Genomic DNA, 26,416 nt, shown 5'->3' with positions numbered 1-26,416 from the left:
CCGCGTGACCTCGGGTGAGTCACTTGGCTTCGGCGGGCCGCGGTTCCCCCCTCTGAAGCGGGGGCTGAAACGGCCAGCCCCGCGCGGGACGGGGACCGGCTCCAACCCCGTCCGCTCGGACCCGGTACGGCGCCCCGGCCCGCGGTGAGCGTGTGATAGAGGCCGGTCGTCGGCAGTGACGACGACGGCATTCGTCGAGCGCCTGCTCTGTGCCCGGCGCCGTTCTAAGCGCCGGGGGGGGGGGGGGTACGAGGTGACGGGGCGGGCCCCCGTGCGACTCGCGGTCTCCACCCCCCTTTGACAGATGAGGGAACCGAGGCCCGGAGAAGCCAAGTGACCGTCACACAGCCGAGGAGGGGCGGAGGCGGGATCGGAGCCCGCGACCCCCGACTCCCAAGCCGCGCCGCTTCTCCCTTAGCGATCGAGCGATCGGTAAGGCGGGGGGGGGTGGGGGGGCGAGGCGACGCCCGGCCGCGGGGCCGACGGGGAGGGGGCCGGGCGACCCCTCGGGGGGGCCCGGGGGGCGGGGGGGGGGGGCGTGGACCGGGCGTTGCGGCCGAGAGACGACACGGAGCGGGGAGAGGACGGGGGCTCGGCTCGGCGCGGGGGCCGTTCGGACGGAGAGGAGAGGGCAGGCGGTAGCGACGCTCCGGAGGCGGGACCGGCTCCCAGTTCATTCGTTCGCTCGTATTTGCCGAGCGCCCACCCCCTGCGGAGCGCCGGACCGAGCGCCCGGGAGGGGACGGTAGGATAGACGGCGTAGAGGGGGACGGGCGGGACGGCGCGGCCGGCGGCCCGCCCGCCCCGCGACCCCGGGGTCGCGGGGCGGGAGGACGAGGGGCTCCGTTTCGGACGGGCCCGGTCGGAGCCGTGGCCGGCCGTCTTCCCGGCGCGCCCGGCAGGCGGGCTCGGGGCGCCGACCGCGAGCGGAGCGCGGCGCCCGGCGCCCGGGGGCGGACGATGGAGCGGGGGGCCGCGCTCCCTACCCCGGGGGAGGCCACGGCCCCGGGTAGGGGGCGGGCGGGGGGGGCACCGAGCGGGGGTTTGGGGGCCGGGCGGCGGATGGGGATGGGCAGGAGCGGGGAGGGGGCGGGCGGGGGGGGTGGGTGGGCAGTGAATAGAGGTGGGGGGGGTGGGAGGCACGGGCGGGGTGGGCAATGAATGGGGGTGTGGGGAGCGGGCCGGGGATGAGGACGGGCGGAGCGGATGGGGGCGAGCGGGGGCGCGGAGGATGGGCGGGGCGGGGGGGGGGGTGCCGGGCGGGGCCCGGGGGGATGGGAGACGGGCGGGGGGGCCCGGGGCGGTCAGGGGCTGAGACGCGGTCCCCTTCCCTCCCGCAGGCGTCCCGGTGCTCCCCGGCGGCGCGGGCCCCGACCGGCCGAGGCCCGGGACGGCGGGCGCCGGCGGCGCGGCGGGCATGGCGGACGGCCGGGACGGGGGGCCGTGCCCGGGGGGCGGGGGCCGGGGGGTGAGCGTGGCGGCCCGCGGGGGCCTGCTGTTCGCCGTGGGGGCGGCGCTGGCCCTGGTCCTCAACCTGCTGCAGGTGCAGCGCCACGTCACCCTCTTCCCGCCGGACGTGCTGGCCGGCGCCCTCGGCTCCGCCTGGTGGGTGCCCCCCTGCTGCGGGACCGCCGCCGGTGAGTGACCCCCCGCCCCGCGCGGACCCCGCCCCCGCCCGCCGCGCCCCGGGGAGGGAGCGGGACGGGACGGAGGGACGGACGCCGGGCCCCCGGAGGCGCGCCGGGGACGCTCAGGGCCCCGTCGTGTGCCCGCGGGCAGCCGCGATCGGCCTGCTGTACCCGTGCGTCGACCGCCACCTGGGCGAGCCGCACCGGTTCAAGCGGGAGTGGTCCAGCGTCATCCGCTGCGTCGCCGTCTTCGTGGGCATCAACCACGCCAGCGCCGTATCCTTGCCCCGCGCCCCCGCCCGGGCCCCCGGCCTCCCCGGAGACCCCCCCGGCCGCCTCCCCGCGGAGGCCCCGTCCGGTCCGGCGGGGACCCGAGCCGCCCGATGGGTCGCCGGCGGTTTCCGGGGCGCCGCCTCCGCGCGCGGCGCGGGGCCGGGCGCCGGGGAGAGAGGAGACTAGAGTCAGCGGAGGTGATCCCCCCCCCCCCCCCCGCCCGTCCAGCGTCATTAATAATAACGTCGGTATCCGTCGAGCGCTTGCTCGGCGCGGAGCGCCGTCCCGAGCGCCGGGGGGGGGGGGATCCCCCCCCGCTCTTCGGCCCCGTTTTCCGGAGGAGGGAACCGGGGCCCAGAGAAGCGACTCGCCCGCGGTCGCCCGGCCGGCGAGGGGCGGGGCCGGGACCCGAACCCGTGACCCCCGGCTCCCGGACCCCGGCCCTTCCCGCCGAGCCGCGCTGTTTACGGAGCGCTCGCCGTGCGCGGGGCACCGGACCGAGCGCCCGGAGGGCCCGGCCCGGCAGCAGAGAGGGACCGTCCCCTCCCGGCGAGGGGACGGACGACGAAGCCGGGCGGGCGGGCGGACGGGCGTCCGTACCGTCGGAGCCGATCGACGGGAGCGTAGGTGCGGACGCCGCGATAATAAGATAGACTAATAAATACGTACAGATACGCGCGGGCGCTCGAGGCCTCGGGATTAGGACCCGGGGCCCCGTGACCCTCCCCGGTCCGTCCGCCCCGGGGGTGTCGAGAAGCGGCGTGCTGGGTCACGGGGCCCCGGGTTCCGATCCCGGCCCCGCCGCCCGTCCGCCGGGTGACCTGGGGCGAGTCGCTTCGCTCCTCCGGGCCTCCTCCGTCCCCTCCTCCGGGAAAACGGGGGCGGAGGCCGCGAGCCCCACGCGGGACGGGGGACCCCGTCCGACCCGACTGGGCCGCGTCCGCTCCGGCGCTCGGCGCGGTGCCCGGCACGGGGCGGGCGCTTAACGGATACCGTAAAGGAAGGGGGAAGACTGCTTGAAGGGGACAGACGGAAGTGCAGGGGCAGCAACGGGAGTAATAATGTTGGCGTCTGTTAAGCGCTTACGGTGTGCCGGGCGCCGTTCTGAGCGCCGGGGGAGATCCGGGGTCATCGGGTCGTCCCGCGTGAGGCTCCCGGTCTTCATCCCCGTTTTCCAGACGAGGCCACCGAGGCCCGGGGAAGCGGCTCGCCCGCGGTCACCCGGGCGCCGAGCGGCGGGGGCCGGGATTCGAACCCGCGACCTCCGACCCCCGAGCCCGGGCTCTTCCCGCTGAGCCGCGCCGCTTCCCTAAGGCAGACGGAGAAGGCTAGAGCCCGGGCCCGGCAGTCGGGAGGTCCCGGGTTCTAGTCACCTCGGCCGAGTCACCTGGCTTCTCCGGGCCTCGGTTCCCTCCTCCGGAAAAGGGAGCTAGGGACCGGGGCCCACCCGAGTTGCCCGCGTCCCCGCCGGCGCTCGGTCCGGCGCCCGGCACCTAGTCCGCGCTGAAGAGACGCCGTCGGGATTCCCGGGGCTCTTATAATGATGTTGGTGTTCGTTGAGCGCTTACTCTGTGCAGAGCACTGTTCTGAGCGCCGGGGGAGACACGGGGGAGTCGGGTCGTCCCACGTGGGGCCCACGGTCTTAATCCCCATTTGACGGACGAGGGAACCGAGGCACAGAGAAGTTAAGTGACTAATAACGTAGGCGTCTGTTAACCGTCATGACGTCGGTATTGGTGAAGCGCTCACTCTGTGCGGAGCCCCGTCCTGAGTCGCCCCACGTGGGGCTCGCCGGCTTCATCCCCGTTTGACAGATGAGGGAACCGAGGCCCAGAGAGGGGAAGCGACTCGCCCGCCGCCGAGCGGCGGGGCCGGCATTCGAACCCGTGACCTCCGGCCCCCGAGCCCGGGCTCTCGCCGCCGAGCCCCGGGGAGGCCGGGGCCGCGGCGGGGAGGGCTCCCCGGAGGCGGCGGGATCTCGGGAGGCCGGCGAGGGCGGAGGGGGCGGCGGGGAGGGGCCCCGGCGTCCCCGCCCGGGCCCGCGGGGACGGGACGCTTCCTTGACGGCCGGGCCAGAAAGTGGATTTCGCCAACAACCTGCAGCTGTCGCTGACGGTGGCGGCCCTGTCGGTGGGACTGTGGTGGACGTTCGACCGGTCCCGCAGCGGCCTGGGCCTGGGGCTGGGCGTCGCCGTCCTGGGCACCGCGGGCACCCAGCTGCTCGTCCACCACGGCGTCTACCGGTGAGCCGCCGGGCCCGGGGGCGGGGGCCGGGCGGGGGGGGGGGCGCCCCGGCCGGGGCCGCGGGCCTCGCCCTTTCATCCGGTCCCGCGGACTGAGCGCTTACCGTGCGCGGGGCACCGGGCCGGGCGCCCGGGAGAGGACGACGCGGCAGTGGACGGAGCCGTTCCCCGCCCGCGACCGGCCGACCGTCCGGGGGGGGGGGGTGACGGACGTGGATAGAGGTTCACTCGTTCACTCAGTGGTATTTATGGAGCGCCTCCTCCGTGCGGAGCGCCGGACCGAGCGCTCGGGCGAGGACGACGCGGCAGTAAACGGAGACCCATTCCCCGCCCACGCCCGGCCGACGGTCCAGACGGGCCGACGGACGTCAATAGAGACCGACCCGCTCATTCGCTAGTATCTGTTGAGCGCTCACCGTGTGCGGGGCACCGGGCCGAGCGCTTGGAATGGGCGATCGGGCAACAGGGAGAGGCCGTCCCTGCCCGGCGACGGGCTCACGGTCCGATCGGGGACGGACGGACGGACGGACGGACGGAAATGAGGGACGAGGACGGAAGCGGGCTGAGGGAGGGGGGATGAAGAAACGGAGCGAGTCGGGGCGACGCCGAAGGGAGCGGGGGGAGAGGAGGGCGCGGTCGGGGAGGGCTGCCGGGAGGAGGTGGGATTTGAGGAGGGAGGACGTTCCGGGCCGGGGGCCGGCGGCGGGCCGGGCGAGCCGGAGGCCCCGGGAGGAGGTCGCCGTTTCCACGCTCGCCGTGTGCCGAGCACCGACTGAGGTGCCGGGGCGTAGCCGAGAAACGGCGAGGCCCGGCGGCAGGAGGCCGGGCTCGGGAGTCAGAGGTCACGGGTTCCGATCCCGGCAGCTCCGGGCCGGTCGCTTCACCTCTCTGGGCCTCGGTGACCTCGTCCGCCAAATGGGGAGGAAGACGGGGAGCCCCACGGGGGGCCACCTGATCGCCTCGTGTCTCCCCCAGCGCTTAGAACGGTGCTCAGAATAGTGAGAGGAGTGGCACGCGCCGAGCACGCGCCGGGTGCGGAGCACCGTTCTGAGCGCCGGAGGCCGACCGTGGTCGGACCCGGTCCCCGTCCCCCGTGAGGCTCGCGGTCTCCGTCGGACGGACGAGGGGACCGAGGCCCGGAGAAGCGCAGCGACTCGCCCGAGGTCGCCCGGCCGACAGGCGGCGGAGCCGGGATCCGGACCCGCGGCCGCTGACTCCCGAGCCCGGCCTCTCGCCGCTGAGCCGCGCCGCTTCTCTCGACGTCCAGCGAGCGCCTGACGTGTGTTAACGTTGCCACGGACGCGGCATTCGTTGAGCGCTTGCCGGGCGCCGCACCGGGCGCCGGGGGGGGCGCGGCGTTCGAGGCCACGTGGGACCTTTGGCCTCAAATAGGGGAAAGGGGTTGAATGCCCGTTCCGCGGCGGGGGGGACCGAGGCCCAGAGACGCCGGGCGACCGGCCCGAGGGGGGCGGAAGGACCCGGGTTCTAATCCCGGCCCCGCCGCCCGTCTGCCGCGGGTCCTCGGGCGAGTCTCTCGCTTCTCCGGGCCTCGGTCCCCTCCTCCGGAGAACGGGGTTGGAGACCGTGAGCCCCGGCGGGGGACGGCGCCCGGTCCGGTGCCCGGCGCGCGGCGGGTGCTCGACGGGTACCGTCTGCCCCGAAAGATGACCGGGCGGCGTCCGCCCCACGGGCATTAGGCGCCCGCCGCCGCGCCCCAGCGAGGGGGGGCGGGGGGGGGGGAGGGGGGTCCCTCGGGCCCGGCCCCGACCGCCTCCGTGTGTCCGCGCGCGGCCTGTCGCGGCAGGTACTCCTCGCCCGACTTCCTCTACGTTCGCTCCTGGCTCCCTTCCATCTTCTTCGCCGGCGGCGTCACCGTGGGGAACATCGGCCGCCAGCTGGCCATGGTGAGCCGGCCGCCCCCCGCCCCGCCGGGGGCCGGGGCCGGCCCGGGGGCCCGGGGGGAGGCCGGAGAGGTGAGGAGGACGGGCGTTCGGGGGCGCGGGGAGCGGAGGGGGGCCGCGGGGGGCGGGCGGAGGCCGGGGGGGCGGGGGGGCGGGAACCGGGAGGCCGGGGAGCGGGCGGAGGCTTGGGGGAGAACGGAGGCCGGAGAGCTCGGGGATCGGCGGGAGGCCGGAGAGGCCGGGGGTGCGGGGAGAGGGTGGAGGCTGGAGAGGCCGGGGGTTGGATGAAGGGTGGGGGCAGGGGTGGAGGGAGAGGGCGGAGGCTGGGGAGGTCAGGGAGCGGGCGGAGGCCGGGAAATCGGGGGGCCGGGGAGCGGGAGGAGGTCGGGGGCGGGCGGAGGCGGCCGGTCGCCGTCCTCCCGGGCGGCCCCCGGCCTCCCCTTTCCTCAACTGCCTCCAGCCTCCGCCGGAAGGAGCCGGTCCGCGCCAGCCCCGGGGACGGGGGCGCCGCCTCTCTGTCCCCCGCGGGGGCCGGGCGCGGAGGCCGGGGGACGACCCTCACCGGCCCCCCCCCCCCCCCCCCCCGCCCCCAGTACGAATGCCAAGCGACGGCGGAAAAGACCCACCCGGAGTGAGCCCCCCCCGCGGGCGGCGACGGACCGGACGCTCCGGGGACCCTCCGGCCGCGGCGCGGGACGGCCGGACCCCGCCCGGGGAGCCCGGACCCTCTCCGGGACCGCCACGGCCCGGCCCGCGGGCCCGGCGAGGGGAGGCCCCCGAGGGGACGGGAGCGGCGGATCCCCGCACCCCGAGCGCGGGCCCCGGAGATCGGCGCCGCCGGACGCGGGGACGGACGGACGGGGCGGCCCCGGGGGCCCGGCGTGAGGCCGGAGGGCCCCGGGCCCCGCGGGGGACCCGCCGGGCGGCCTCGGCCGCCCCCCTCCCTCGCGCCCCTGCGCCCGTGCGCCCCGGTGGCCGCCGCACCCTCCGCCCCACGCCGCGGTCGACCGTCTTCGCGCTTCGCGTCTTCGCGCTTGTAATAATAATCTGAGAAGTCCGACGATTGCCGTTCTCGTTCGGCGCCTGCCACGTGCCGGACGCCGCGCTCAAGCGTCGCGGTGGGGCCCGGGCCCGGGAGTCGGAAGGTCACGGGTTCCCATCCCGGCTCCGCCCCTCGTCTGCCGGGCGACCGCGGGCGCGTCGCTTCGCTTCTCTGGGCCTCGGTGACCTCATCTGGAAAATGGGGCCAACGATGGTGATCTAAGCGCTTATCACGTGCCGAGCACCGTCCCGAGCGCCGCGGGGGGGGGGGGCGGGGGGGGGATCCGGAGGGGTCAGGTGGTCCCACGGGGGGCTCGCGGCCTTCTCCCTCCCCCATTCGACGGATGAGGTCGCCGAGGCCCAGAGAAGTGAAGCGACTGGCCCAAAGTCACCCAGCTGACGAGCGGCGGGGCCGGGATTCGAACCCGCGACCTCTGACTCCCAAGCCCGGGCTCTTGCCGCTGAGCCCCGCCGGGGGAGCCCACGGGGGACAGGGACTGCGTCCGGCTCGACTTGGGAGAAGCGGCGCCGTGGAGTGGGTAGAGCCCGAGCCCGGGAGTCGGAAGGTCGCGGGTTCTAATCCCGGCTCCGCCGCTTGTCGGCCGGGTGACCTCGGGCGAGTCGCTTCCCTTCTCCGGGCCTCGGTTCCCTCGTCTGTCGAATGGGGATGAAGACCGCGAGCCCCACGGGGGACGGGGACGGGGTCCGTCCCGGTTTGCTTGGATCCGCTCCGGTGTTGGTATCCGGTAAGCGCCTCCTATGTGCCGAGCACCGTTCTAAGCGCCGGGGGGGATGCGGGGGAATCAGGTCGTCCCAGGTGGGGCTCCCGGTCTTCATCCCCGTTTTCCAGATGAGGGAACCGAGGCCCCGAGAAGTGAAGCGACTCCGCCCAAAGTCCCACAGCTGAAGAGTGGCCGAGCCGGGATTCGAACCCATGTCCTCTGACGCCAAAGCCCGGGCTCTTTCCACCGAGCCACGCTGCTTCTCTATACAGTGCTCGGTGGACAGTGCTCAGTACAGTGCTTGGCACATGATAAGCCCTTAACAAGGACCGCTTTTATCATCGTCGTCGTCGTCGTTATTACGAGCAAGTCGGGTCGGACGGGCTCCCGGTCTCCGTCCCCTTTTGACAGATGCGGAAACCGAGGCCCAGAGAGGTGGGTGACTCGCCCGAGGGCACGCGGCGGACGAGCGGCGGAGCCGGGATCCGAACCCACCGCCTCTGACTCCCGGGCCCGGCCTCTTGCCGCGGAGCCCCGCTGGGCGGGGGACGGGGACCGGGTCCAATCCAATTTGCTTGTATCCCCCCCCCCCCCGGCGCTTAGTACGGTCATTACTCGCATTATTAAGGATCCGGATTCCGATCTCGGCTCCGTCCGCCGCGTGACCTCGGGCGGGTCGCTTCGCTCCTCCCGGCCTCAGTTCCCTCGCCCGTCAAACGGGGACGGAGACGGTGAGCCCCCCGCGGGGGCCGTGTCCGACCCCGTTGGCTGGGACCCGCCCCGGCGCTCAGTGCAGTAGAGAAGCAGCGTGGCTCAGCGGAAGGAAGGAGCAGGGGCCTTGGAGTCAGAGGTCACGGGTTCGGATCCCGGCTACGCCACCCGTCGGCTGGGTGACCGTGGGCGAGTCGCTTCACTTCCCGGTGCCTCAGTTCCCTCATCTGTCAAATGGGGATGGAGACCGGGAGCCCCGCGGGGGGGCGACCCGATTCCCCGGTGTCTCCCCCGGCGCTTAGAACGGTGCTCGGCACATAGTGAGCGCTTAACGGTTACCAACGTTATGACTGTTATCATTATTACAGTGCCCGGCACGTAGCGAGCGCTTAACAGGTGCCATTATCATCCTCGTCACGGACCCCCGACCGCCTCCCTCCGGGGCCGCTGCCCGCCTGGAGCGGGGCGGGGGGGGTCGAAGGGCACGGGGGCGGGTTCCGACGACCCCCCTCCCGGTCAGCTCTGCCCGGCGCGGCCGGGCTCCCGAGCGCTCGCTCTCCACCGGCGCGCCGCACACGAAGCGCTCCAGCCGTTCGATCGATCGGGTGCTACTTACTGAGCGCTCCCGTGGGGCGTCGCGACAGAGGCGGGGGCCGGCCCAGCGCGGCCACCTGTCGGCCGCGTGGCCCCGGCCGAGTCGCTTGGCTTCTCGGCGCCTCGGTTGACCCCATCCGGAAGATGGGGATGAAGACCGCGAGCCCCACGCGGGACGGCCCCCATTCCCCCGCGTCTCCCCCAGCGCTTAGAACGGCGCTCGGCACGCAGTAGGCGCTCGACGGATACCGACATCATCGCCTCCTGGCCCGCGAGGAGTTCACGGTCCGGCGGCCCCGTCCCGAGCCCCGGGGCGCCCGCGCGGTCGGCGGCGTCTACGGAGCGCCGTACCGGGCGCCGGGGAGGACCGCGGAGCGGTCGGGGGACGCGATCCCCGCCCTCGAGAGGCTTCCCGTCCGCGTGCGGGACACTGTGCTGAGCGCTCGGGGAGGCAGCGTGGCTCGGTGGGAAGGGCCCGGGCTTGGGAGTCAGAGGTCACGGGTCCGACTCCCGGCTCCGCCACCCGTCAGCTGTGGGACCGTGGCTGAGTCGCTTCACTTCTCCGGGCCTCGGTTCCCTCGTCTGGAAAGTGGGGATCGACCGTGAGCCTCCCGTGGGACGACCCGATGACCCCGTATCTCCCCCGGCGCTCAGAACGGTGCTCGGCGCAGGGCGGGCGCTTAACGAATACCAGCGTTATCATCAGACTAGGGTTGAGAGGCACCGCCCCCGGGGAGCTTCCTGTCTCCCGCGGGCAGAGCGCTGCGCTGAGCGCTCGGGGGAGTGGAACAGAGTTAGCGGACGCCCGACGGGCTCCCGGCCTCGTGCGCGCGGAGCGTCGTGCCCGGTGCCCGGGGCGGTCGGAGGTGCTCCCGCGGGCCCGGCGGCGGCTCTCTAGCTCCCCCGGGCCCGACGGTGGCTCCCCACTGCTCCCTCGGACCCGACGGCGGCTCTCCGGCGCTCCCTCGGACGCGACGGCGCCTCTCCGGTGCTCCCTCGGGCCGAATGGCGGGTCCCCGGTGCTCCCTCGGACCCAACGGTAGCTCTGCGGTGCTCCCTCGGGCCATGCGGCGGGTTCCCGGTGCTCCCTCAGACCCGACGGCGGCTCTCCGGTGCTCCCTCAGACCCGACGGCGGCTCTCCGGTGCCCCTTCAGACCCACCGGTCGGCTCTCCGGTGCTCCCTCTTCCTTTCTTTCTCTCACGGTACTCGTTAGGCGCTCACTCTGCTCCCGGGCCGGACCCCAGTGGCCGTGAATCGGACCCCCCTGCTTCACCTGCCCCCCCCAAAAGATGGATTTTAGAGCAGATGGGGCCAGAGCGGTCCTGGGGAGCCCAGATGACTCCACTTAGGTGTGCCGATTTTGGACACGGGACTAATTCCACGGGACGTGGAAGCAGCGCGGCTCAGTGGAAAGAGCCCGGGCTTTGGAGTCGGAGGTCATGAGTTCGAATCCCAGCTCTGCCACCTGTCAGCTGGGTGACCGTGGGCGAGTCGCTTCACTTCTCTGTGCCTCGGTGACCTCATCTGGAAAATGGGGATGAAGACCGCGAGCCCCACGTGGGACGACCTGACTCCCCCGTGTCTCCCCCGGCGCTTAGGACGGTGCTCGGCACGTGGGAGGCGCTTAACAGATGCCAGCGTTATTAATTAAGGAGCAGCTTGGCTCGGCGGAAAGACCCCGCGCTTGGGAGTCCGAGGCCTTGGGTTCTAATTCCGGATCCGCCGCCTGTCAGCCGGGTGACTCGGGGCGAGTCGCTTCACTTCCTCTGGGTCTCGGCGACCTCATCTGGAAAATGGGGATGAAGACCGGGAGCCCCACGTGGGACGACCCCATGACCCCGTATCTCCCCCAGCGCTTAGAACGGTGCTCGGCACAGAGGAGGCGCTTAACGAATACCAACGTTATTATTACTAATTCCACTCTGCCACCGATTGGCTGTGTGACCTTGGGTGAGTCACTTCACTTCTCTGGGCCTCGGTGACCTCGTCCGTCCAACGGGGATGGAGACCGCGAGCCCCCCGTGGGACGGGGACCGTGGCCGATCCCGTTTGCTCAGCCCCACCCCAGCGCTTGGTCCAGCGCCCGGCACGTAGTAAGCGCTTAGCGAGAACCGTTCTTCTTCTTCTTCTCTGTGCCTCAGTTCCCTCCTCTGGAAAACGGGGACGACGACCATGAGCCCCTCCAGGGACAGGGACCGGGTCCAACCCGATGAACCTGTATCTATCCCAGCACTTAGAACAGTGCTTGGCGGAGAGTAAGCACTTAATATCATCATTACTATCATTGATTAATTCCTGCTCAGTGGCAAGAGCCCGGGCTTCGGAGTCCGAGGTCATGGGTTCGACTCCCGGCTCTGCCGCTCGTCAGCTGTGTGACCGTGGGCGAGTCGCTTCACTTCTCTGGGCCTCAGTGCCCTCATCTGGAAAATGGGGATTAGCCGGGAGCCTCCCGTGGGGCAACCTGATGACCCTGTATCTGCCCCAGCGCTTAGAACGGTGCTCGGCACATAGTAAAGCGCCTAACAGATACCAACATTATCATTATTGTTATTACCGTGCTGAGCACCCGCTCTGTGCAGAGCACTGGACGGCGTACTCACCGTGTCCACCGTGTTGTGCTGGGCATCTGCCGTGGGCAGAGTGCTGTGCTGGACACCTATTGGAAAGAAGCAGCGTGGCTCAGTGATGAGAGTCAGAGGCCGTGGGTTCCAATCCCGCCTCCGCCACTTGTCCGCCGTGTGACTCCGGGCCAGTCGCTTCACTTCTCTGGGCCTCGGTGACCTCCTCTGGAAAATGGGGATAAGGACCGTGACCCCCCCCCCCCCCCACGGGGGACCACCTGATCACCCTGCATCTCCCCCAGCGCTTAGAACAGTGCCTGGCACATAGTAAGCGCTTAACAGATACCAACATTATTATTGTTAGTACTGGAGGCAAAGGAGGATGCCAACAGTAAAACAGACCCGCCAATTCATTCGGTAGTATTTTTCGAGCGCTTACCGTGCGCAGAGCACTGTGCTAAGCGCTTGGGAGAGGACAGTACAACAATAAACACACATTCCCCGTCCGCAACAGGCTTGCGTTCATTCATTCGTATTTATTGAGCGCTTACAGTGTGCAGAGCACTGTACTAAGCGCTTGGAATGGACACGTGGGTAACAGAGACGGTCCCTGCCCTTTGAAGGGCTTGCAGCAACCACTGTTTTTGGAGAGCGCTGTGCTGGACTCTTACTGCGTGCAGAGCGTTGTGCTGGACTCCTATTGTGTGCAGAGCACCGTGCTAAGCGCTTGGGAGAGGACAGTACAACAATGGACACATTCCCCACCCACAACGAGCTTTAGTAATCGCTGCATGTACAGCGCTATGCTGGACTCCTACTGTGAGCAGAGCACTGTGCTGAACTACTGTGTGCGGAGGACTGGAACGGACACCCGCTGTGTGCGGAGCACTGTGCTAAGCGCTTGGGAGAGTAAAATACACCGACAGACACATTCCCCGCCCGCAACAAGCTTGCAGCAACCGCTGTATGGGCAGCGCTTTGCTGGACTCCTCCTGTGCGCCGAGCGCTCTCCAAGCGCTTAGTACGGTGCTCCGCACACAGTAAGCGCCCGATAAATACGACTGACTCAACGAATGCTGGACTCCTACCGTGTGCGGCGCCCCGGGATGGGTACCCGCTGGGTACCGAGCACTGTGCTGAACCCCCCCCCCCCCGGGTGCCGAGCGTCGTGCTGCACGGTCACTGGCTGCCGAAGGCCGTGCCGAGTGCCCGCTCTGCGCTGAACGCTGGGCTGGGCCCAGAGCACCGGACCAGGCCGCTGAAGGGACACAGAGGAGACGTCGGGGCCGGAGCGGGGGGAATCGAGGACTTCCTCGGCACATAGGCCCTCATCAAGGGGGAGCGGTCGGTTCGAGCCTCGGCGGATTGGAAAACCACGCCAGCGGCCAATAGGTACGTCGATCCGAGCCCCGCCGTGCCGACCGCCCCCCGACCTGATCACGATCCTAACCGTGATCGGGAGAACGATGGCGTGGGCTAAGCGCTTACTGTGTGCCGGGCTCTGTCCCGAGCGCTGGGGCGGATGCGAGCTAATCAGGTTGGACCCAGGCCCCGTCCCACGAGGGGCGCCCGGTCTCCATCCCCATTTGACGGACGAGGGGACCGAGGCCCAGAGAAGTAATGATAATGATAACGTTGGTATCGGTTAAGCGCTGACTACGGGCGGAGCCCCGTTCTAAGCGCTTGGGGGAGAGACGGGCTCATCGGGCCGTCCCGCGCGAGGCTCCCGGTCTTCGGCCCCATCTGACAGATGAGGTCACCGAGGCCCAGAGGAGCGAAGCGACTGGCCCGCGGTCACGCAGCTGACGAGTGGCAGAGGAGGGAGTCGAACCCGTGACCTCTGACTCCGAAGCCCGGGCTCTTGCCACTGAGCCGCGCCGCTTCCCTGTAGATACCGTCCGTCGCTTGCTCGGTCGATCCGGGCCCCGTCGCCCTCTGTCGACCCCCGTATTCAATCTGCCGCCCAGTCCCGCCGGTTGGACCGTCACCACATCGCAAAAATCCGCCCTTTCCTCTCCGTCCAAACCAGTAGGGCTTCGATACCCTAGCGTGGCTCAGTGGAAAGAGCTCGGGCCTGGGAGTCGGAGGTCATGAGTTCGAATCCCGGCTCTGCCCCTTGTCAGCTGGGTGACTGTGGGCGAGTCACTTCGCTCCTCTGGGCCTCAGTGACCTCATCTGGAAAATGGGGATTCACTGGGAGCCCCATGTGGGACGACCCCATTCCCCTGTATCTCCCCCAGCGCTTAGAACGGTGCCCTGCACATAGTAAGCGCTGAACAAGTATCGACGTTGTCATCATTAATACGATCTCTCCTCCTGTCCCGCCTGGATGACGGGATGGGCCTCCCGGCTGACCTCCCCGCCTCCCGTCTCTCCCCGCTCCGGTCCACATTTCGCTCTGCCGCCCGCGTCGTTTGTCTACAAAAACGTTCAGTCCGCGTGTGTTCAGTCCCCAAGACCCTCCGGGGGTTGCCCGTCCCCCTCCGCAGCAAACAGAAACCCCTCACCCATCGGCCTCCGAGCCCCCCACGCCCCGGCCCCGTCCTCCCTCCCCTCCCTTCCGTCCTCCTCCGGCCCGGGCCGCGCGCCCGGCTCCTCCGCCGCCGCTCGCCTCCTCCCCGGGCCTCCGGCTCGCCCGGCCCACGTCCCGCCTCGGGCCCGGAACCCCCTCCCTCCTCAAATCCCGCCGCCGACGACTCTCCCGTTCAGTTGATCGGATTCGCTGAGCACTTAGTGTGAACAGAGCAGTGCTCCCGGTACAGTGCTGCTGTGTGACCTTGGACAAGTCGCTTCACTTCTCCGGGCCTCGGGTCCCTCGCCCCTAAAATGTGGATTGAGACCGTGAGCCCCGCGTGGGACAGGGACGGTGTCCAGCCGGATTAGTCTAGTACAGCGCCCAGCACGTAGCGTGGCTCGGTGGATAGAGGCTGGGCCTGAGAGTCAGAAAGTCATGGGTTCTAATCCCGGCTCCTTGTTCATTCATTCGTTCATTCACTAGTATTTATTGAGCGCTTACTATGTGCGGAGCGCTGTACGAAGCGCTCGGAATGGACACATCGGCAACAGATATGGGGTAGATACGAGGTCGTCGGGTCGTCCCTCGTGGGGCTCGCGGTCTTCATCCCCACTGTACGGATGAGGAAAGTGAGGCCCAGGGAAGTGCGGCGACGGGCCCGTGGTCACACAGCTGACGAGTGGCGGAAGCGGGATTAGAACCCACGACCTCTGACTCCCAAACCCGTGTTAAGCGCTTACTCTGCGCCGGGCACCGTACTAAACGCTGGGGCGGGTAGAGGCCGATCGGGCTGGACCCAGTCCCCGTCCCACACGGGGCTCACCGTCCTCCTCCTCATTTTACGGACGAGGTCACCGAGGCCCGGAGAAAAGAAGTGACCCGACCAAGGTCACGCGGCAGACAAGCGGCAGAGTCGGGATTGGAACCCAGGTCCTTCCGACCTCCAGCCTGCGGCCCCTCGGCTTTCCGGGCACTTGGACCGGCGCTCCGCACGCGGCGGGGGCTCAGTAAATGCGACTGAAACAACGAACGATCGAATATCTACTGAGTCCGTTGTCCTCCCCCGAGCGCTCAGTGCAGCGCCCTGCACCCAGTAGGCCGTCAGCTCCCCGAGGACGAGGACCACGACCTCCACCGCCCGGTGGACCCTCCCGAGCGCTCAATACGGCGCCGGGCACCCGGCGGACCGGAAGCCCTTGAGGGCGGACGTGTCCCCCAGCCCTCCCGTCCTCCGCCGAGCTCCGCTCGGTACAGCGCTCGGCACCCGGTACCCCGGAAGCCCCTCGAGGGCGGGGGTCGCCTCGCGGCCGCTCCCCCACGCCCGGCCCCGCTCCCCGCCCCGAGCGAGCGCCCGATAGACCCCGCCGACCGACGGGCCGACGGAAACGCCGGGCGGAGGCGACGCTCCCTGCCTTCCCGCTCCTCTTTCTCCGTTGTGTTTTGTTTTTAATTACGGGAGAAGAGCCTCCGAGTCCCTGATTTATGATCTGAGGAAGTAATTGCGTCTCCGGGCCCCGGGCTGCCGGAATAATTACCCCGAGTCCTCCCTGTCAGATCCCAGGCCGGGGAGAGATAACGTGCCAACCGAGGAGTCCCTTTAATGTAGATTAATGCGCCTCGCTCTCCTCTGCGTGTATGTACACAGGTACGCATAATTAAGATTAATTTCCCCTACCTCTAACGGTCCCCGCCGTGTCCCCCGCGGACGAACGAGGCCGTAATCGCCGCTAATTGGGGGGGGGGCCGCGAGGACGGAGGAGACCCCGTCGGGGGGCTCTCTCTTCCTTTCCCTTCCCCTTCCCCCTCCTCCCCACACATCCCCGCCCGGCCCCCCGCCTTCCCAACTGTTCCCGCTCGGGGAAGATCGACTAGATGGCGTCGAGCCCGGGAGTCGATCGTCCCCTTCCGCTCCTCTCCCTCCTCTCCCGCCCACCCCCGGCTGGTCCGGATCGATCCCCGCATCTCTCCCCCCGGGGCCCGGGGAGGAGCGGAGAGGCCGAGCGGACGACGGGCCTTGGTCGGGCGCCCCGTGGTCGGGGCCGACGCGGGAGATCGTCGGGTCGGATGCACGAGGCGGCCGAGGGTCTCCTTGAACGTCGGTGCCGTCCGTGGAGCGCTGACTACGTGGCGGGGCCCGTACTGGGCGCCGGCGTGGAGGCGGGCCAGTGGGGTTGGACGCGGTCCCCGTCCCGGGGGGGCTCGCGGGCTCCTTCCCCGTTTTATAGCCGAGGGGACCGGGGCACGGGGGTGCGAAGGGATTGGCCCGCGGTCGCCCGGCGGGCCTAGGACCCGTGACCTTCTGACTTCCGGGCCCGGGCTCCGGCCGCTCTGCCGGAGCGCTCGCTGCGCGGAGGGCACTGCGCGAGGCGCCTGGGGGAGTCCGCTAGAATGGAGCGTCCGCAAGGAGCTGACCGTCTCCCCGGGCCCCCATCTCTCCCGTCCCGCCGCCCACCCCCGGCCCACGTCCGGCCTCCGGCCCGGAACGCCCTCCCGCCTCAGATCCCGCAGACGGTGACTCTCCCCTCTCTTCATAGCCTCACCGAAGGCCCACCTCCTCCAAGAGGCCTTCCCTGACTGCACCCTCCTCTCTTCTTCACCCGCTCCCTTCCGCATCCCCCCCCCCGACTCGCGCGCTTCCTTCATCCCCCCTTCCGGCCCCGCACCACTCACGTCCACGTCCCTCATTTATTCATTGCTTCCCCTGGCAGGCCGTCAGGGGATTCACTGTGGGCAGAGAATCGATCTGTTTATTTTTCTATTGGACTCTCCCAAGCACTTAGTACGGTGCTCTGCACACAGTCAGCGCTCAATAAATGCGATTGAATGAATGAATGAACGAACGAATGAATGAACGAACGAGCGAATGAGCGGTGGGTAGGGGCTTCCTCCTCACCTTGTGGAGAGAGGGACCGGAGAGGTTGAGCGACAGGGTCCGGGACTCACGGCGGGCGGCGGAAAGAGGCGGGATTATTCGTTCATTCCTTCATTTAATCATACTTATTGAGCGCTTCCTCTGGGCGGAGCGGCATACTGAGCGCTTGGAAACTCCAATTCGACAACAAAGAGAGGACGATCCCTACCCGGCAACGTGCTCGCGGTCTAGAAGTGAGGAGGCAGACGACAAAACTAGTAAATAGGCATCAGTGGCATCATTATAAGTAAACAGAATGATAGATGATGCATATCGTTAATAAAATAAATAGAATAATAAATACGTACAAAAACAGACAAGTGGTGTGGGGCGGAGGAGAGGGGAATAGAGCGGAGGGAGGGAGTCGGGGCGATGGGGAGGGGAGGAGGAGCAGAGGAAATGGGGGGCCGAGCTCGGTCTCCAAGGGATCTTCCGGGGCAGGGTAGGGTCCGACGCCGGACCCTAAAATGGTGTCCTCGGAAGGCTCCCCCCGCCTTCCGGCTTCGGGTTTTCGACCCCGGCTCCGCTCCCGGCGGTCTTTGGGGTGTCCGGTCGGGGCTCGTTCTCCTCCCGGGGTCCCTCCACACACAGCTGGCAAGTGGCAGAATTGGGATTCGAAACCCATGACCTCTGACTCCCCAAGCCCGGCCTCTTCCCACTGAGCCACGTTAGGTGATCCCCATTTCACAGGTGAGGAACTTGAGGCGCTGAGGAAGTGAAGTGACTTGCCCAGGGTCATACAGCGGCCAGGCAGCAGAGCCGGGATTGAAGCCCGGGTCTCCTGACTCCCTCTTTCACACTAGGCCGCGCTGCTTCTCAATCAGTGGTTTTTATTGAGTACTTTGTGCGGAGCACTGTGCCGAGCGCTTGGGAGAGAGGAATAGAGGAGGCAGGATCCCTCCCCTCAAGGAGCTTCCAATCTGCTGTGTGCAGAGCGCTGTGCTGAGCACTTGGGAGGGAACGACAGAGTCAAGAGACCCAGCCCTGTCCTCAAGGAGCTTCCAGTCTGCTGTGTGCAGAGCAGTGTACTGAGCGCTCGGGAGAGGACACTAGAGCAAGTACACTTGTCAGCTGGGTGACTGTGGGCAAGTCACTTCACTTCTCTGGGCCTCAGTTCCCTCATCTGTCAAATGGGGATAAAGACTGTGAGCCCCCCGTGGGACGACCTGATCCTCCTGTGTCTACCCCAGCGCTTAGAACAGTGCTCTGCACAGAGTAAGCGCTTAACAGATACCAACATTATTAAGAAGACACGATCCCTGCCCTCAAGGAGCTTCCGGTCGGCTGTGTGCAGAGCACTGTGCTGAGCAGCGGGGACGGGACAGTAGCCCGCGGCCGCTACAGCGAGCCAGAGCGCTCCTACCCGTCCGCCCCTCCGTTCAGTTCAATCGTATTTATCGAGCGCTTACTATGTGCAGAGCACTGTACTAAGCGCTTGGAGTGAAAAAGTCGGCAACAGACCAGCCAGACCCGTCGTGGCTGGGCCCATGGAGGCAGAGGAGGCCGCTCCTCCCCGTCCCCACCCACGACCCGGAGTGTAAAGGGAGGATGAGGCGGAGGACATGGAGGAGGACGACGAGGACAAGTGACCTCCCTCCTCAAATCCCACCGACGATGACTCTCCCCCCCCTTCAAAGCTTACTGAAGTCCCACCCCCTCCGAGAGGCCTTCCCTGACTGCGCCCTCCTTTCCTCACCTCCCGCTCCCTTCTGCGTCGCCCAGACTCGCTCCCTTTCTTCATCTGTCACTGTTTATTTCCGTATCGTCCTATCCCAAGCGCTTAGTACAGTGCTCTGCACACAGTAAGCGCGCGATAAATACCACCGAATGAATGAGAAGGATGAGGAGGGAGCCACGAGGAGGAGGAGGAGGAAGAGGCCATGGACAAGGAGGAGGAAAAGGAAAAGGCTATGGAGAAGGAGGAGGAAGAGAAGAAGGAGGAAGAGGAGAAAGAGGCCATGGAGAAGGAAGAGGAAAAGGAGAAGGCTATGGAGAAGGAGGAGGAAGAGAAGAAGGAGGAAGAGGAGGAGGAGGAGAAAGAGGCCATGGAGAAGGAAGAGGAAAAGGAGAAGGCTATGGAGAAGGAGGAAGAGGAATAGGAGGAGGAGGAGGCAAAGGAGGAGGAAGAGAAGGAGGAGGAGGGTCCCAGGGGCCCAGTTTCTGGGCAGAGTGGTGGCCGGATGCTCTGGTGGGGGTCCATCACTGTCCCTGGGCCTGGTGGGGCGGGCTCCCGGGAGCGTTCGTCACTGCCCGCAGGCTGAAGGGGCTCCGGGGGGGTGACTTGGGGGGCTCCGGGGGGCGAGGAGCGGCGGCTCTGACCCCTGAGCCCGGGCGGTGGGCTGCGGTTCTCCGTCCCCGGCCGCCAGGCCCGGCCCCGGCCCCCGGCCCCGGCCCCAGCCTCAGCCCCCGGCGGGGGACAGATGGGCCTGAAGTGTCCGCCGAGAGATTTTAATGGTGAAATATTGATTTCTGAGCGGCCAAGGTCGGCCGGCCCGACGGACGGAGGGGGAGGCCTGGCGGCCGGGCCCGCGGGAGGGCCTGCCGGGGCCGGGGGAGAGGACCAGGAGGAGGAGGAGGAGGAGGACAGGGAGGGTGAAGATGAGACAGGGGAGGAGGAGGAGGAGGAAGAAGAAGAGGAGGAGGAAAAATGGGGGAAGGAGGAGGGGGAGGAAGAGAAAGAGGGGAAAGAGGAAGAGGGGGAGGAGGAGAAGGAGGGGAAAAGAGACGATGAGTACGTGTGTGTGCATGTGGGTGGGCAGAGCAGGCGGGCACATGAGCTTTGCGTGTGCGCTCTGTGTATACATTGCATAGGCGTGTATGTGTTGGGGAGTGTGACCTTGGGTGCTTGTGGGGCGGGATCCAGGCAAGCGTATCTCTGTGTGTGTGTGTGTGTGTGTTTTTATGTGGGAACGCTTCTGCACACCCTCCCCACCCCCACCCCCCAGCCCCAGATTCACTCTCACACCGAGAGCTTGCGTGACTTTGTCATGGGGCAGGGAATACATCTGTTTATTGTTGTATTGTCCTCTCCCAGGCGCTTAGTACAGCGCTCTGCACTCGGTGTTTGATATGATCAAATGGATGAATGGTCCCCTCCTCCTCCTCCTCCTCCTCCTCTCGTCCCTCCTCTCTTCCTCCTCCTCCTCCCCCCTCTTTCCCCACCCCCCCTCCCTGTCCCCTCTCCCTTTCCTCACCCAGTCATATATTTGCTTCGGTGACCACTGATGGTCCCCCGTCCAGGCCACTCCAGGGGGGTGACCTGACCCGGGGGAGAGACAGACAGATGGAGAGAGGCAGAAGGAGAGATTAGAACAGTGCTTGGCACATAGTAAGCGCTTAACACGTGCCATCATTATAATTATTATTATTATAAAGGAACAGAGGGGGAGAGAGAGAGAGACAAAGAGACAAAGGGAGAGAGGGAGAAAGAGAAACAGACACAGTGAGAGGGAGGGAGAGAGAGTGAAAAGGAGAGAGAAAGAGGCGGAAAAGGAGAGGCCGGAGAGGTAGGAGGAGAACCGGGAGAGGACAGGGTCCGGGAAACCCAGGTTGGATAACGTTTCCAAAGGAAGGGGGTGGCCCACAGGGTCCGAGGCAGCCCAGGGGTGGAGGAGGATGAGGATGGAGTAGAGGCCAGAGGATTTGGCGAGGAGGAGATCGTTAGTAACTTTAGAGAGGGCGGTTTCTGTGGAGCGAAGGGGACGGAAGCCAGACCGGAGGGGGACCGGGAGAGAACTGGAGGAGGGGAAAGTGGAGAGAGCCGGTGTAGACCGCTCGCTCAGGGAGTTTGGAGAGGAAGGGTGGGAGCGAGATGGGGCCATCACTGGGAGGAGCTGGGAGAGTCCAGGGAGGGTTTTTTTTAGGCTAGGGGAGACATGGACATGTTGGAAAGCAGTGGGGAAGAAGCCACCGGAGAGTGAACGGTTGAAGATAATAATAATGTTGGTATTTGTTAAGCGCTTACTACGTGCAGAGCCCTGTTCTAAGCGCTGGGGGAGAGACAGGGTCATGAGGCTCACGGTCTTCATCCCCATTTTGCAGATGAGGTAATCATCATAATAATAACGTTGGTATTTGTTAAGCGCTTACTATGTGCAGAGCCCTGTTCTAAGCGCTGGGGTAGAGACGGGGTCATCAGGTTGTCCCATGTGAGGCTCACGGTCTTAATCCCCATTTTAGAGATGAGGGAACCGAGGCCCAGAGAAGTGAAGTGACTTGCCCACAGTCCCACAGCTGACAAGCGGCAGAGCAGGGGTTCGAACCCATGACCTCTGACTCCCAAGCCCGGGCCCTTTCCTCTGAGCCACGCCGAAGATGGCAGTTGGGGAGGGAAGGAGAGCGGGGATGAGTGTTTTGATAAGGTGTGAAGGGATGGGGTCGGATGTACAGGTGGAGGGAGGTGGATTGTTTTTTCCCCACTCCAGCCCAGACTTCACTCTGCTGCCTGGATCATTTTTCCACGAAAACGTTCGGGCCCTGTCTCCCCACTCCTCAAGACCCTCCGGGGGTTTCCCGTCCCCCTCCGCATCAGACAGAAACCCCTCACCGTCGGCTTTAAAGGCGTTCATCACGTCGCCCCGTCCTCCCTCCCCCGGCCTCTCTCCTCCTCCTCCTCCACCCTGGGCCGCACGCTCCGCTCCTCTCGTGCCGACCTCCTCCCTGTTCCTCCAGCTCCTCTATCTCACCTCTGACCCCGGGCCCACGTCCCGCCTCTGGCCTGGACGCCCTCCCTCCTCACATCCCACGGACGACGACTCTCCCCCCGCTTCAGAGCCTTACTGAGGGCCCACCTCCTCCAAGAGGCCTTCCCTGACTAAGTCCCCCTCTCCTCTTCTCCCGCTCCCTTTATTACTCCCTTTATTTGCCCCCCATCCCCAGCTCCACAGCCCTTACATCCAGATCCCTAATTCATTTATTTATGTTCAGGTCCGTCTCCCTCTCTAGACTGTAAGGTCGTGGTGAGTAGGGAACACGTCTATCAATTTTACGAGATGTTCTTCCCCTCGACGCTGTTTAGTGCCATCGTTCTCGTCTGTCCGTCTCCCCCGATCAGACCGTAAGCCCGTCAAACGGCAGGGACCGTCTCTATCTGTTGCCGACTTGTTCATCCCAAGCGCTTAGTACAGTGCTCTGCACATAGTAAGCGCTCAATAAATAAATAAATACTATTGAACTCTGTTTTATCGTACTTTCCCGAGTTCGTGATACAGCGCTCTGCAGGTGGTAAGCGCTCAAAAAGTACGATGGATTGATCGATCGGATTTTGATAGGAGGCAAGCGATGGCCCCTGGAGATACAGATGGGAAAGACGGGAGAGTCGAAGAGGAGGCAGGAGGAGGGAAGGACTGGAGAGGAGCAGGGGAGATTTTAGGGAGATCATCCCTGATGGTTTTAGTTTTCTCAATTCATTCATTCAGTGGTATTCATTGAGTGCCTACTGTGTGCAGAGCACTGTACTAGGCGCTTGGAGAGTACGATTCGGCAACAGAGACAATCCCTACCCAATGGGCTCACAGTCTGGAAGCGGGGAGACAGACAACCAAACAAGTAGACAGGCATCAATAGCATCGATATAAATAAATAGAATGATAGATATGTATACACATCATTAATAAATATGTACAAATATAGACAAGAGGTGTGGGGCGGGGAGGGGGGTAGAGCAGAGGGAGGGAGTCGGGGCGACGGGGAGGGGAGGAGGAGCGGAGGAAGAGGGGGGCTCAGTGTGGGAAGGCCTCCTGGAGGAGGTGAGCGCTCAGGAGAGCTTTGAAGAGGGGAAGAGAGCTTGTTTGGCGGAGGTGAGGAGGGAGGGCGTCCAGGACAGCGGGAGGAAATGGGCCCGGGCTCGGCCGTGGGGCAGGTGAGAAGGAGGCACCGTGAGGAGGTGAGCGGCAGCAGAGGAGCGCAGTGTGCGCGCTGGGAGGGATGGAGGAGGACAGAAGGGACGGGAGGAAGGAGGGAGCCGGGGGATGGAGGCCTTTGAAGCCCATAGTGAGGAGTTTTTGTCTGATATGGAGGTGGATGGACAACCCTGGAGATTTTTGAGGAGGGGGGGTGACATGCCCCGAACGTTTCTGTAGAAAGAGAATCGGAGCAGTGGAGTGAAGTCTGGACTGAAGTGGGGAGAGGCAGGAGGTTGGGAGATCCAAGAGGATGGAGAGAAAATGTTGCCGGGCAGAGAGAGGACAGAGTTAAAGCAGGAGAGGATGAATGGGACGCAGAGAGGGTCGGCCCGGTCTCTGGATTTCCTCCAGCCCCGCTCTGCGGCTCGTGCACGGGAGCGAAGGCGGCAGACTGAGGAGGCCACCCGGGCCCGTGGCTTAGTGGTACGAGATCGACGAGAGGAGAGGGGAGCGAGAGAGCTGAGTTCAGTAAAGAGGGCGGTGTGGAGGATGTCGGTTCGGTCGACCAGTAGAAATAATAAGGTTGGTATTCATTAAGCGCTTACTATGTGCCGAGCACGGTTCTAAGCACTGGGGGAGAGACAAGATCGTCAGGTTGTCCCACGTGGGGCTCACAGTCTTCATCCCCATTTTCTAGATGAGGGCACTGAGGCCCAGAGAAGTGAAGCGGCTTGCCCCAGGTCAACCAGCTGACAAGCGGCAGAGTCGGGATTAGAACCCACGACCTCTGACTCCCAAGCCCGGGGCTCTTTCCACTGAGCTACGCTGCTTTGGGTACGGAGGCTAAATGGGGAGCCGGGACTGGACAAGAAGAGACGGGGTCGAAAGAAGGGAGGTCTCCGTGGGGGAACGGGACAGATTTCGGGGGATGGAGGTGGGTGGGAGAGGAGAAAGGTGAGGAGGTCGTGGTCGGAGAGAGGGATTTCAGAGTTGGTGAGGGGAGAGACGGTACCGTGACCGCACGGGAGGAGTGGGCCGGGTGTCCGGGTGGGTGAGCTGGGGTGGAACAGGAGGTCGGCGGACTTGAGGCGGGAGAGGAAGCGGTCAGAGGAAGGGTCATCGGGGACAACCACGTGGGAATTGAAGAAAAAAATTATGGTATCTGTTAAGCGCTTACTATATGCCGAGCACTGTTTTAAGGGCTGGGGTAGATACAAGGTCATCAGGTTGGACAGAGTCCCCGGGGTAGATACAAGGTGATCAGGTTGTCCACCGTGGGGCTCACACTTTTAATCTCCATTTTACGGGTGAGGGACCTGAGGCCCAGAGAAGTTAATGACTTGGCCAAGGTCACACAGAATCAAGCGGCAGAGCCAGGATTAGAATCCAGGTCCTTCTGACTTCCAGACCTCTACGCTTATCGTGGGTCCTAATCCCGACTCCGCCCCTTATCAGATGGGTGACTTTGGGCAAGTCACTTCACTTCTCTGGGCCTCAGTTTCCTCACCAGGAAAATGGGGATGAAGACTGTGAGCCCCACGGGGGACAACCTGATCACCTTTGTATCTTCCCCAGGGCTTAGAACAGTGCTTGGCACATAGAAGGTTGGCTTGGCTTAACAAAGACCGTCATAATTATTATTCTCGGACCTCAGTCCCCTCATCTGTAAAGTGGGGATTGAAGCTGTGAGCCCCTCGTGGGACAGGGACCGGGTCCAACCCGATTTAATTTGTATCCACGCCCCCCCCCCGCCCCGACACACAGTAAGTGCTTAACAAATACCCAAATTATTCTGATTATTATTCCCAGATACTAGTAGTATCTGGAGTGGGTGGTAGAGGCGCACGACATGGGCTTCAGAGGAAGGGAGAGGGATGGATGAGGGCTTTGGGGTTGGATTGTAAGAAAATAATAAGAATAATGATGGTATTTGCTAAGCGCTTACTCTGTGCCGAGCGCTGTTCTGAGCACTGGGGTAGAAACGGGGCCATCAGGTCCCACGTGGGGCTCACAGACCGAGTAGGACGGAGGAAAGAGATTGAATCCCCATTTTACAGGTGAGGGAACTGAGGCCCGGGGAGAAGAAAACACTGGCCCAAGCTCACACAGCAGACAAGTGGCGGAGTCGGGATTAGAACCCGGGTCCTTCTGACTCCCGGGCCTGGGCTCTACCCACCGCACTCTCCCCAGCGCTCACTGCAGTGCTCTGCACATCAGAAACACTCAGTCGATACCACTGACCGCTAATACCAACAATAATAGCAATTACCGTTGTTAAATATTATCGTTGCTAGGGTTCCGATGGTGCTTTTCGGCGACCACCGCGCTGAGCGCTGGGGTAGATACAAGCTCATCAGGTTGGACACGGTCCCTGTCATTCATTCACCCATCCATCCATCATTCATTCATCCACCAAATGCCAACGCAGGGCATTTCCCACGGCCGCCTGCGCGATTCCCCAGTCGCAAGAGTTTGGGAAAGAATAAATGCCTTCCCGCCGTCGGGAAACTCGCTTTCCGGTTTCAGGTCATTGGTATCGCAATCGTCAATAATGAATCACTCCTTTACAATCAGCCTCCCGTTTGCCGTCATAACATTGTGGGGGGTTCGGCGGGAGGGATGGTATTCAATAGGCGGGCGGCTATTAACGCTTAATCGAAATATTAATTGTTTTCCCACCTCTTCCTAGGTTGCTGGATGCGTGTGTGCGTGTGGCTGGAGAGGGGAGGGAGGATTCTCCCATTTGCTGAGCTGCGGCACCATCTGCTGATGAACTACGGGAGATGCTGGCTGGGTCCAGGAGTTAATTAATCAGTGATCATAATAATGATAATAATTGTATTTGTTAAGAGAAGCAGCGTGGTACGGTGGAAGGCGCCCGGGCTTGGGAGTCAGAGTTCATGGGTTCAAATCCCCACTCCGTCGCTTGCCAGCTGGGTGACTTTGGGCAAGTCACTTCACTTCTCTGGGCCTCAGTTCCCTCATCTGTAAAATGGGGATTAAAACTGTGAGCCCCACGTGGGACAACCTGATCACCTTGTTTCCCCCAGCGCTTAGAACAGTGCTTTGCACCTAGTAAGCGCTTAACAAACACCACCATTTACCCCGATTAGACCGTAAGCCCGTCAAAGGGCAGGGAATGTCTCTATCTGTTACCGATTTGTCCATTCCAAGCGCTTAGTCCAGCGCTCTGCACATAGTAAGCGCTCAATAAATACGATTGAATGAATGAATGAATTAAGCGCTTACTATGTGCCGAGCACTTTTCCGAGCACTGGGGTAGATCCAGGGTCATCAGGTTGTCCCATGTGGGGCTCACTGTCTTAATCCCCAATTTCCAGATGAGGTCACTGAGGCCCAACGAAGGGAAGTGTCTTGCCCCAGGTCACCCAGCTGACCAGTGGCGGAGCCGGGATTAGAACCCACGACCTGTGACTCTCGAGCCTGGGCTCCGTCCACTAAGCCACGCCG

General features: G+C 65.2%; 1 protein-coding gene across 1 annotated transcript; it reads left to right on the top strand.

Moving 5' to 3' along the window:
- Positions 1–1,417: 1,417 nt before the first annotated feature.
- Positions 1,418–6,907, top strand: INSIG2 (insulin induced gene 2). The gene is made up of 5 exons (XM_029063244.2): positions 1,418–1,637; positions 1,780–1,904; positions 3,978–4,144; positions 5,949–6,117; positions 6,639–6,907. Exons 1-5 carry the CDS (start codon positions 1,418–1,420, stop codon positions 6,678–6,680), a joined length of 723 nt encoding a protein of 240 aa, XP_028919077.1. The 3' UTR covers positions 6,681–6,907.
- Positions 6,908–26,416: the final 19,509 nt, after the last annotated feature.

This window comes from Ornithorhynchus anatinus, chromosome 1 (genome assembly GCF_004115215.2).
Source record: "Ornithorhynchus anatinus isolate Pmale09 chromosome 1, mOrnAna1.pri.v4, whole genome shotgun sequence".
Classification (NCBI taxonomy): Eukaryota; Metazoa; Chordata; class Mammalia; order Monotremata; family Ornithorhynchidae; genus Ornithorhynchus; species Ornithorhynchus anatinus.
The sequence above is the reverse complement of the archived record's forward strand: the minus strand, read 5'-3'. Positions and strand labels throughout refer to the sequence as shown.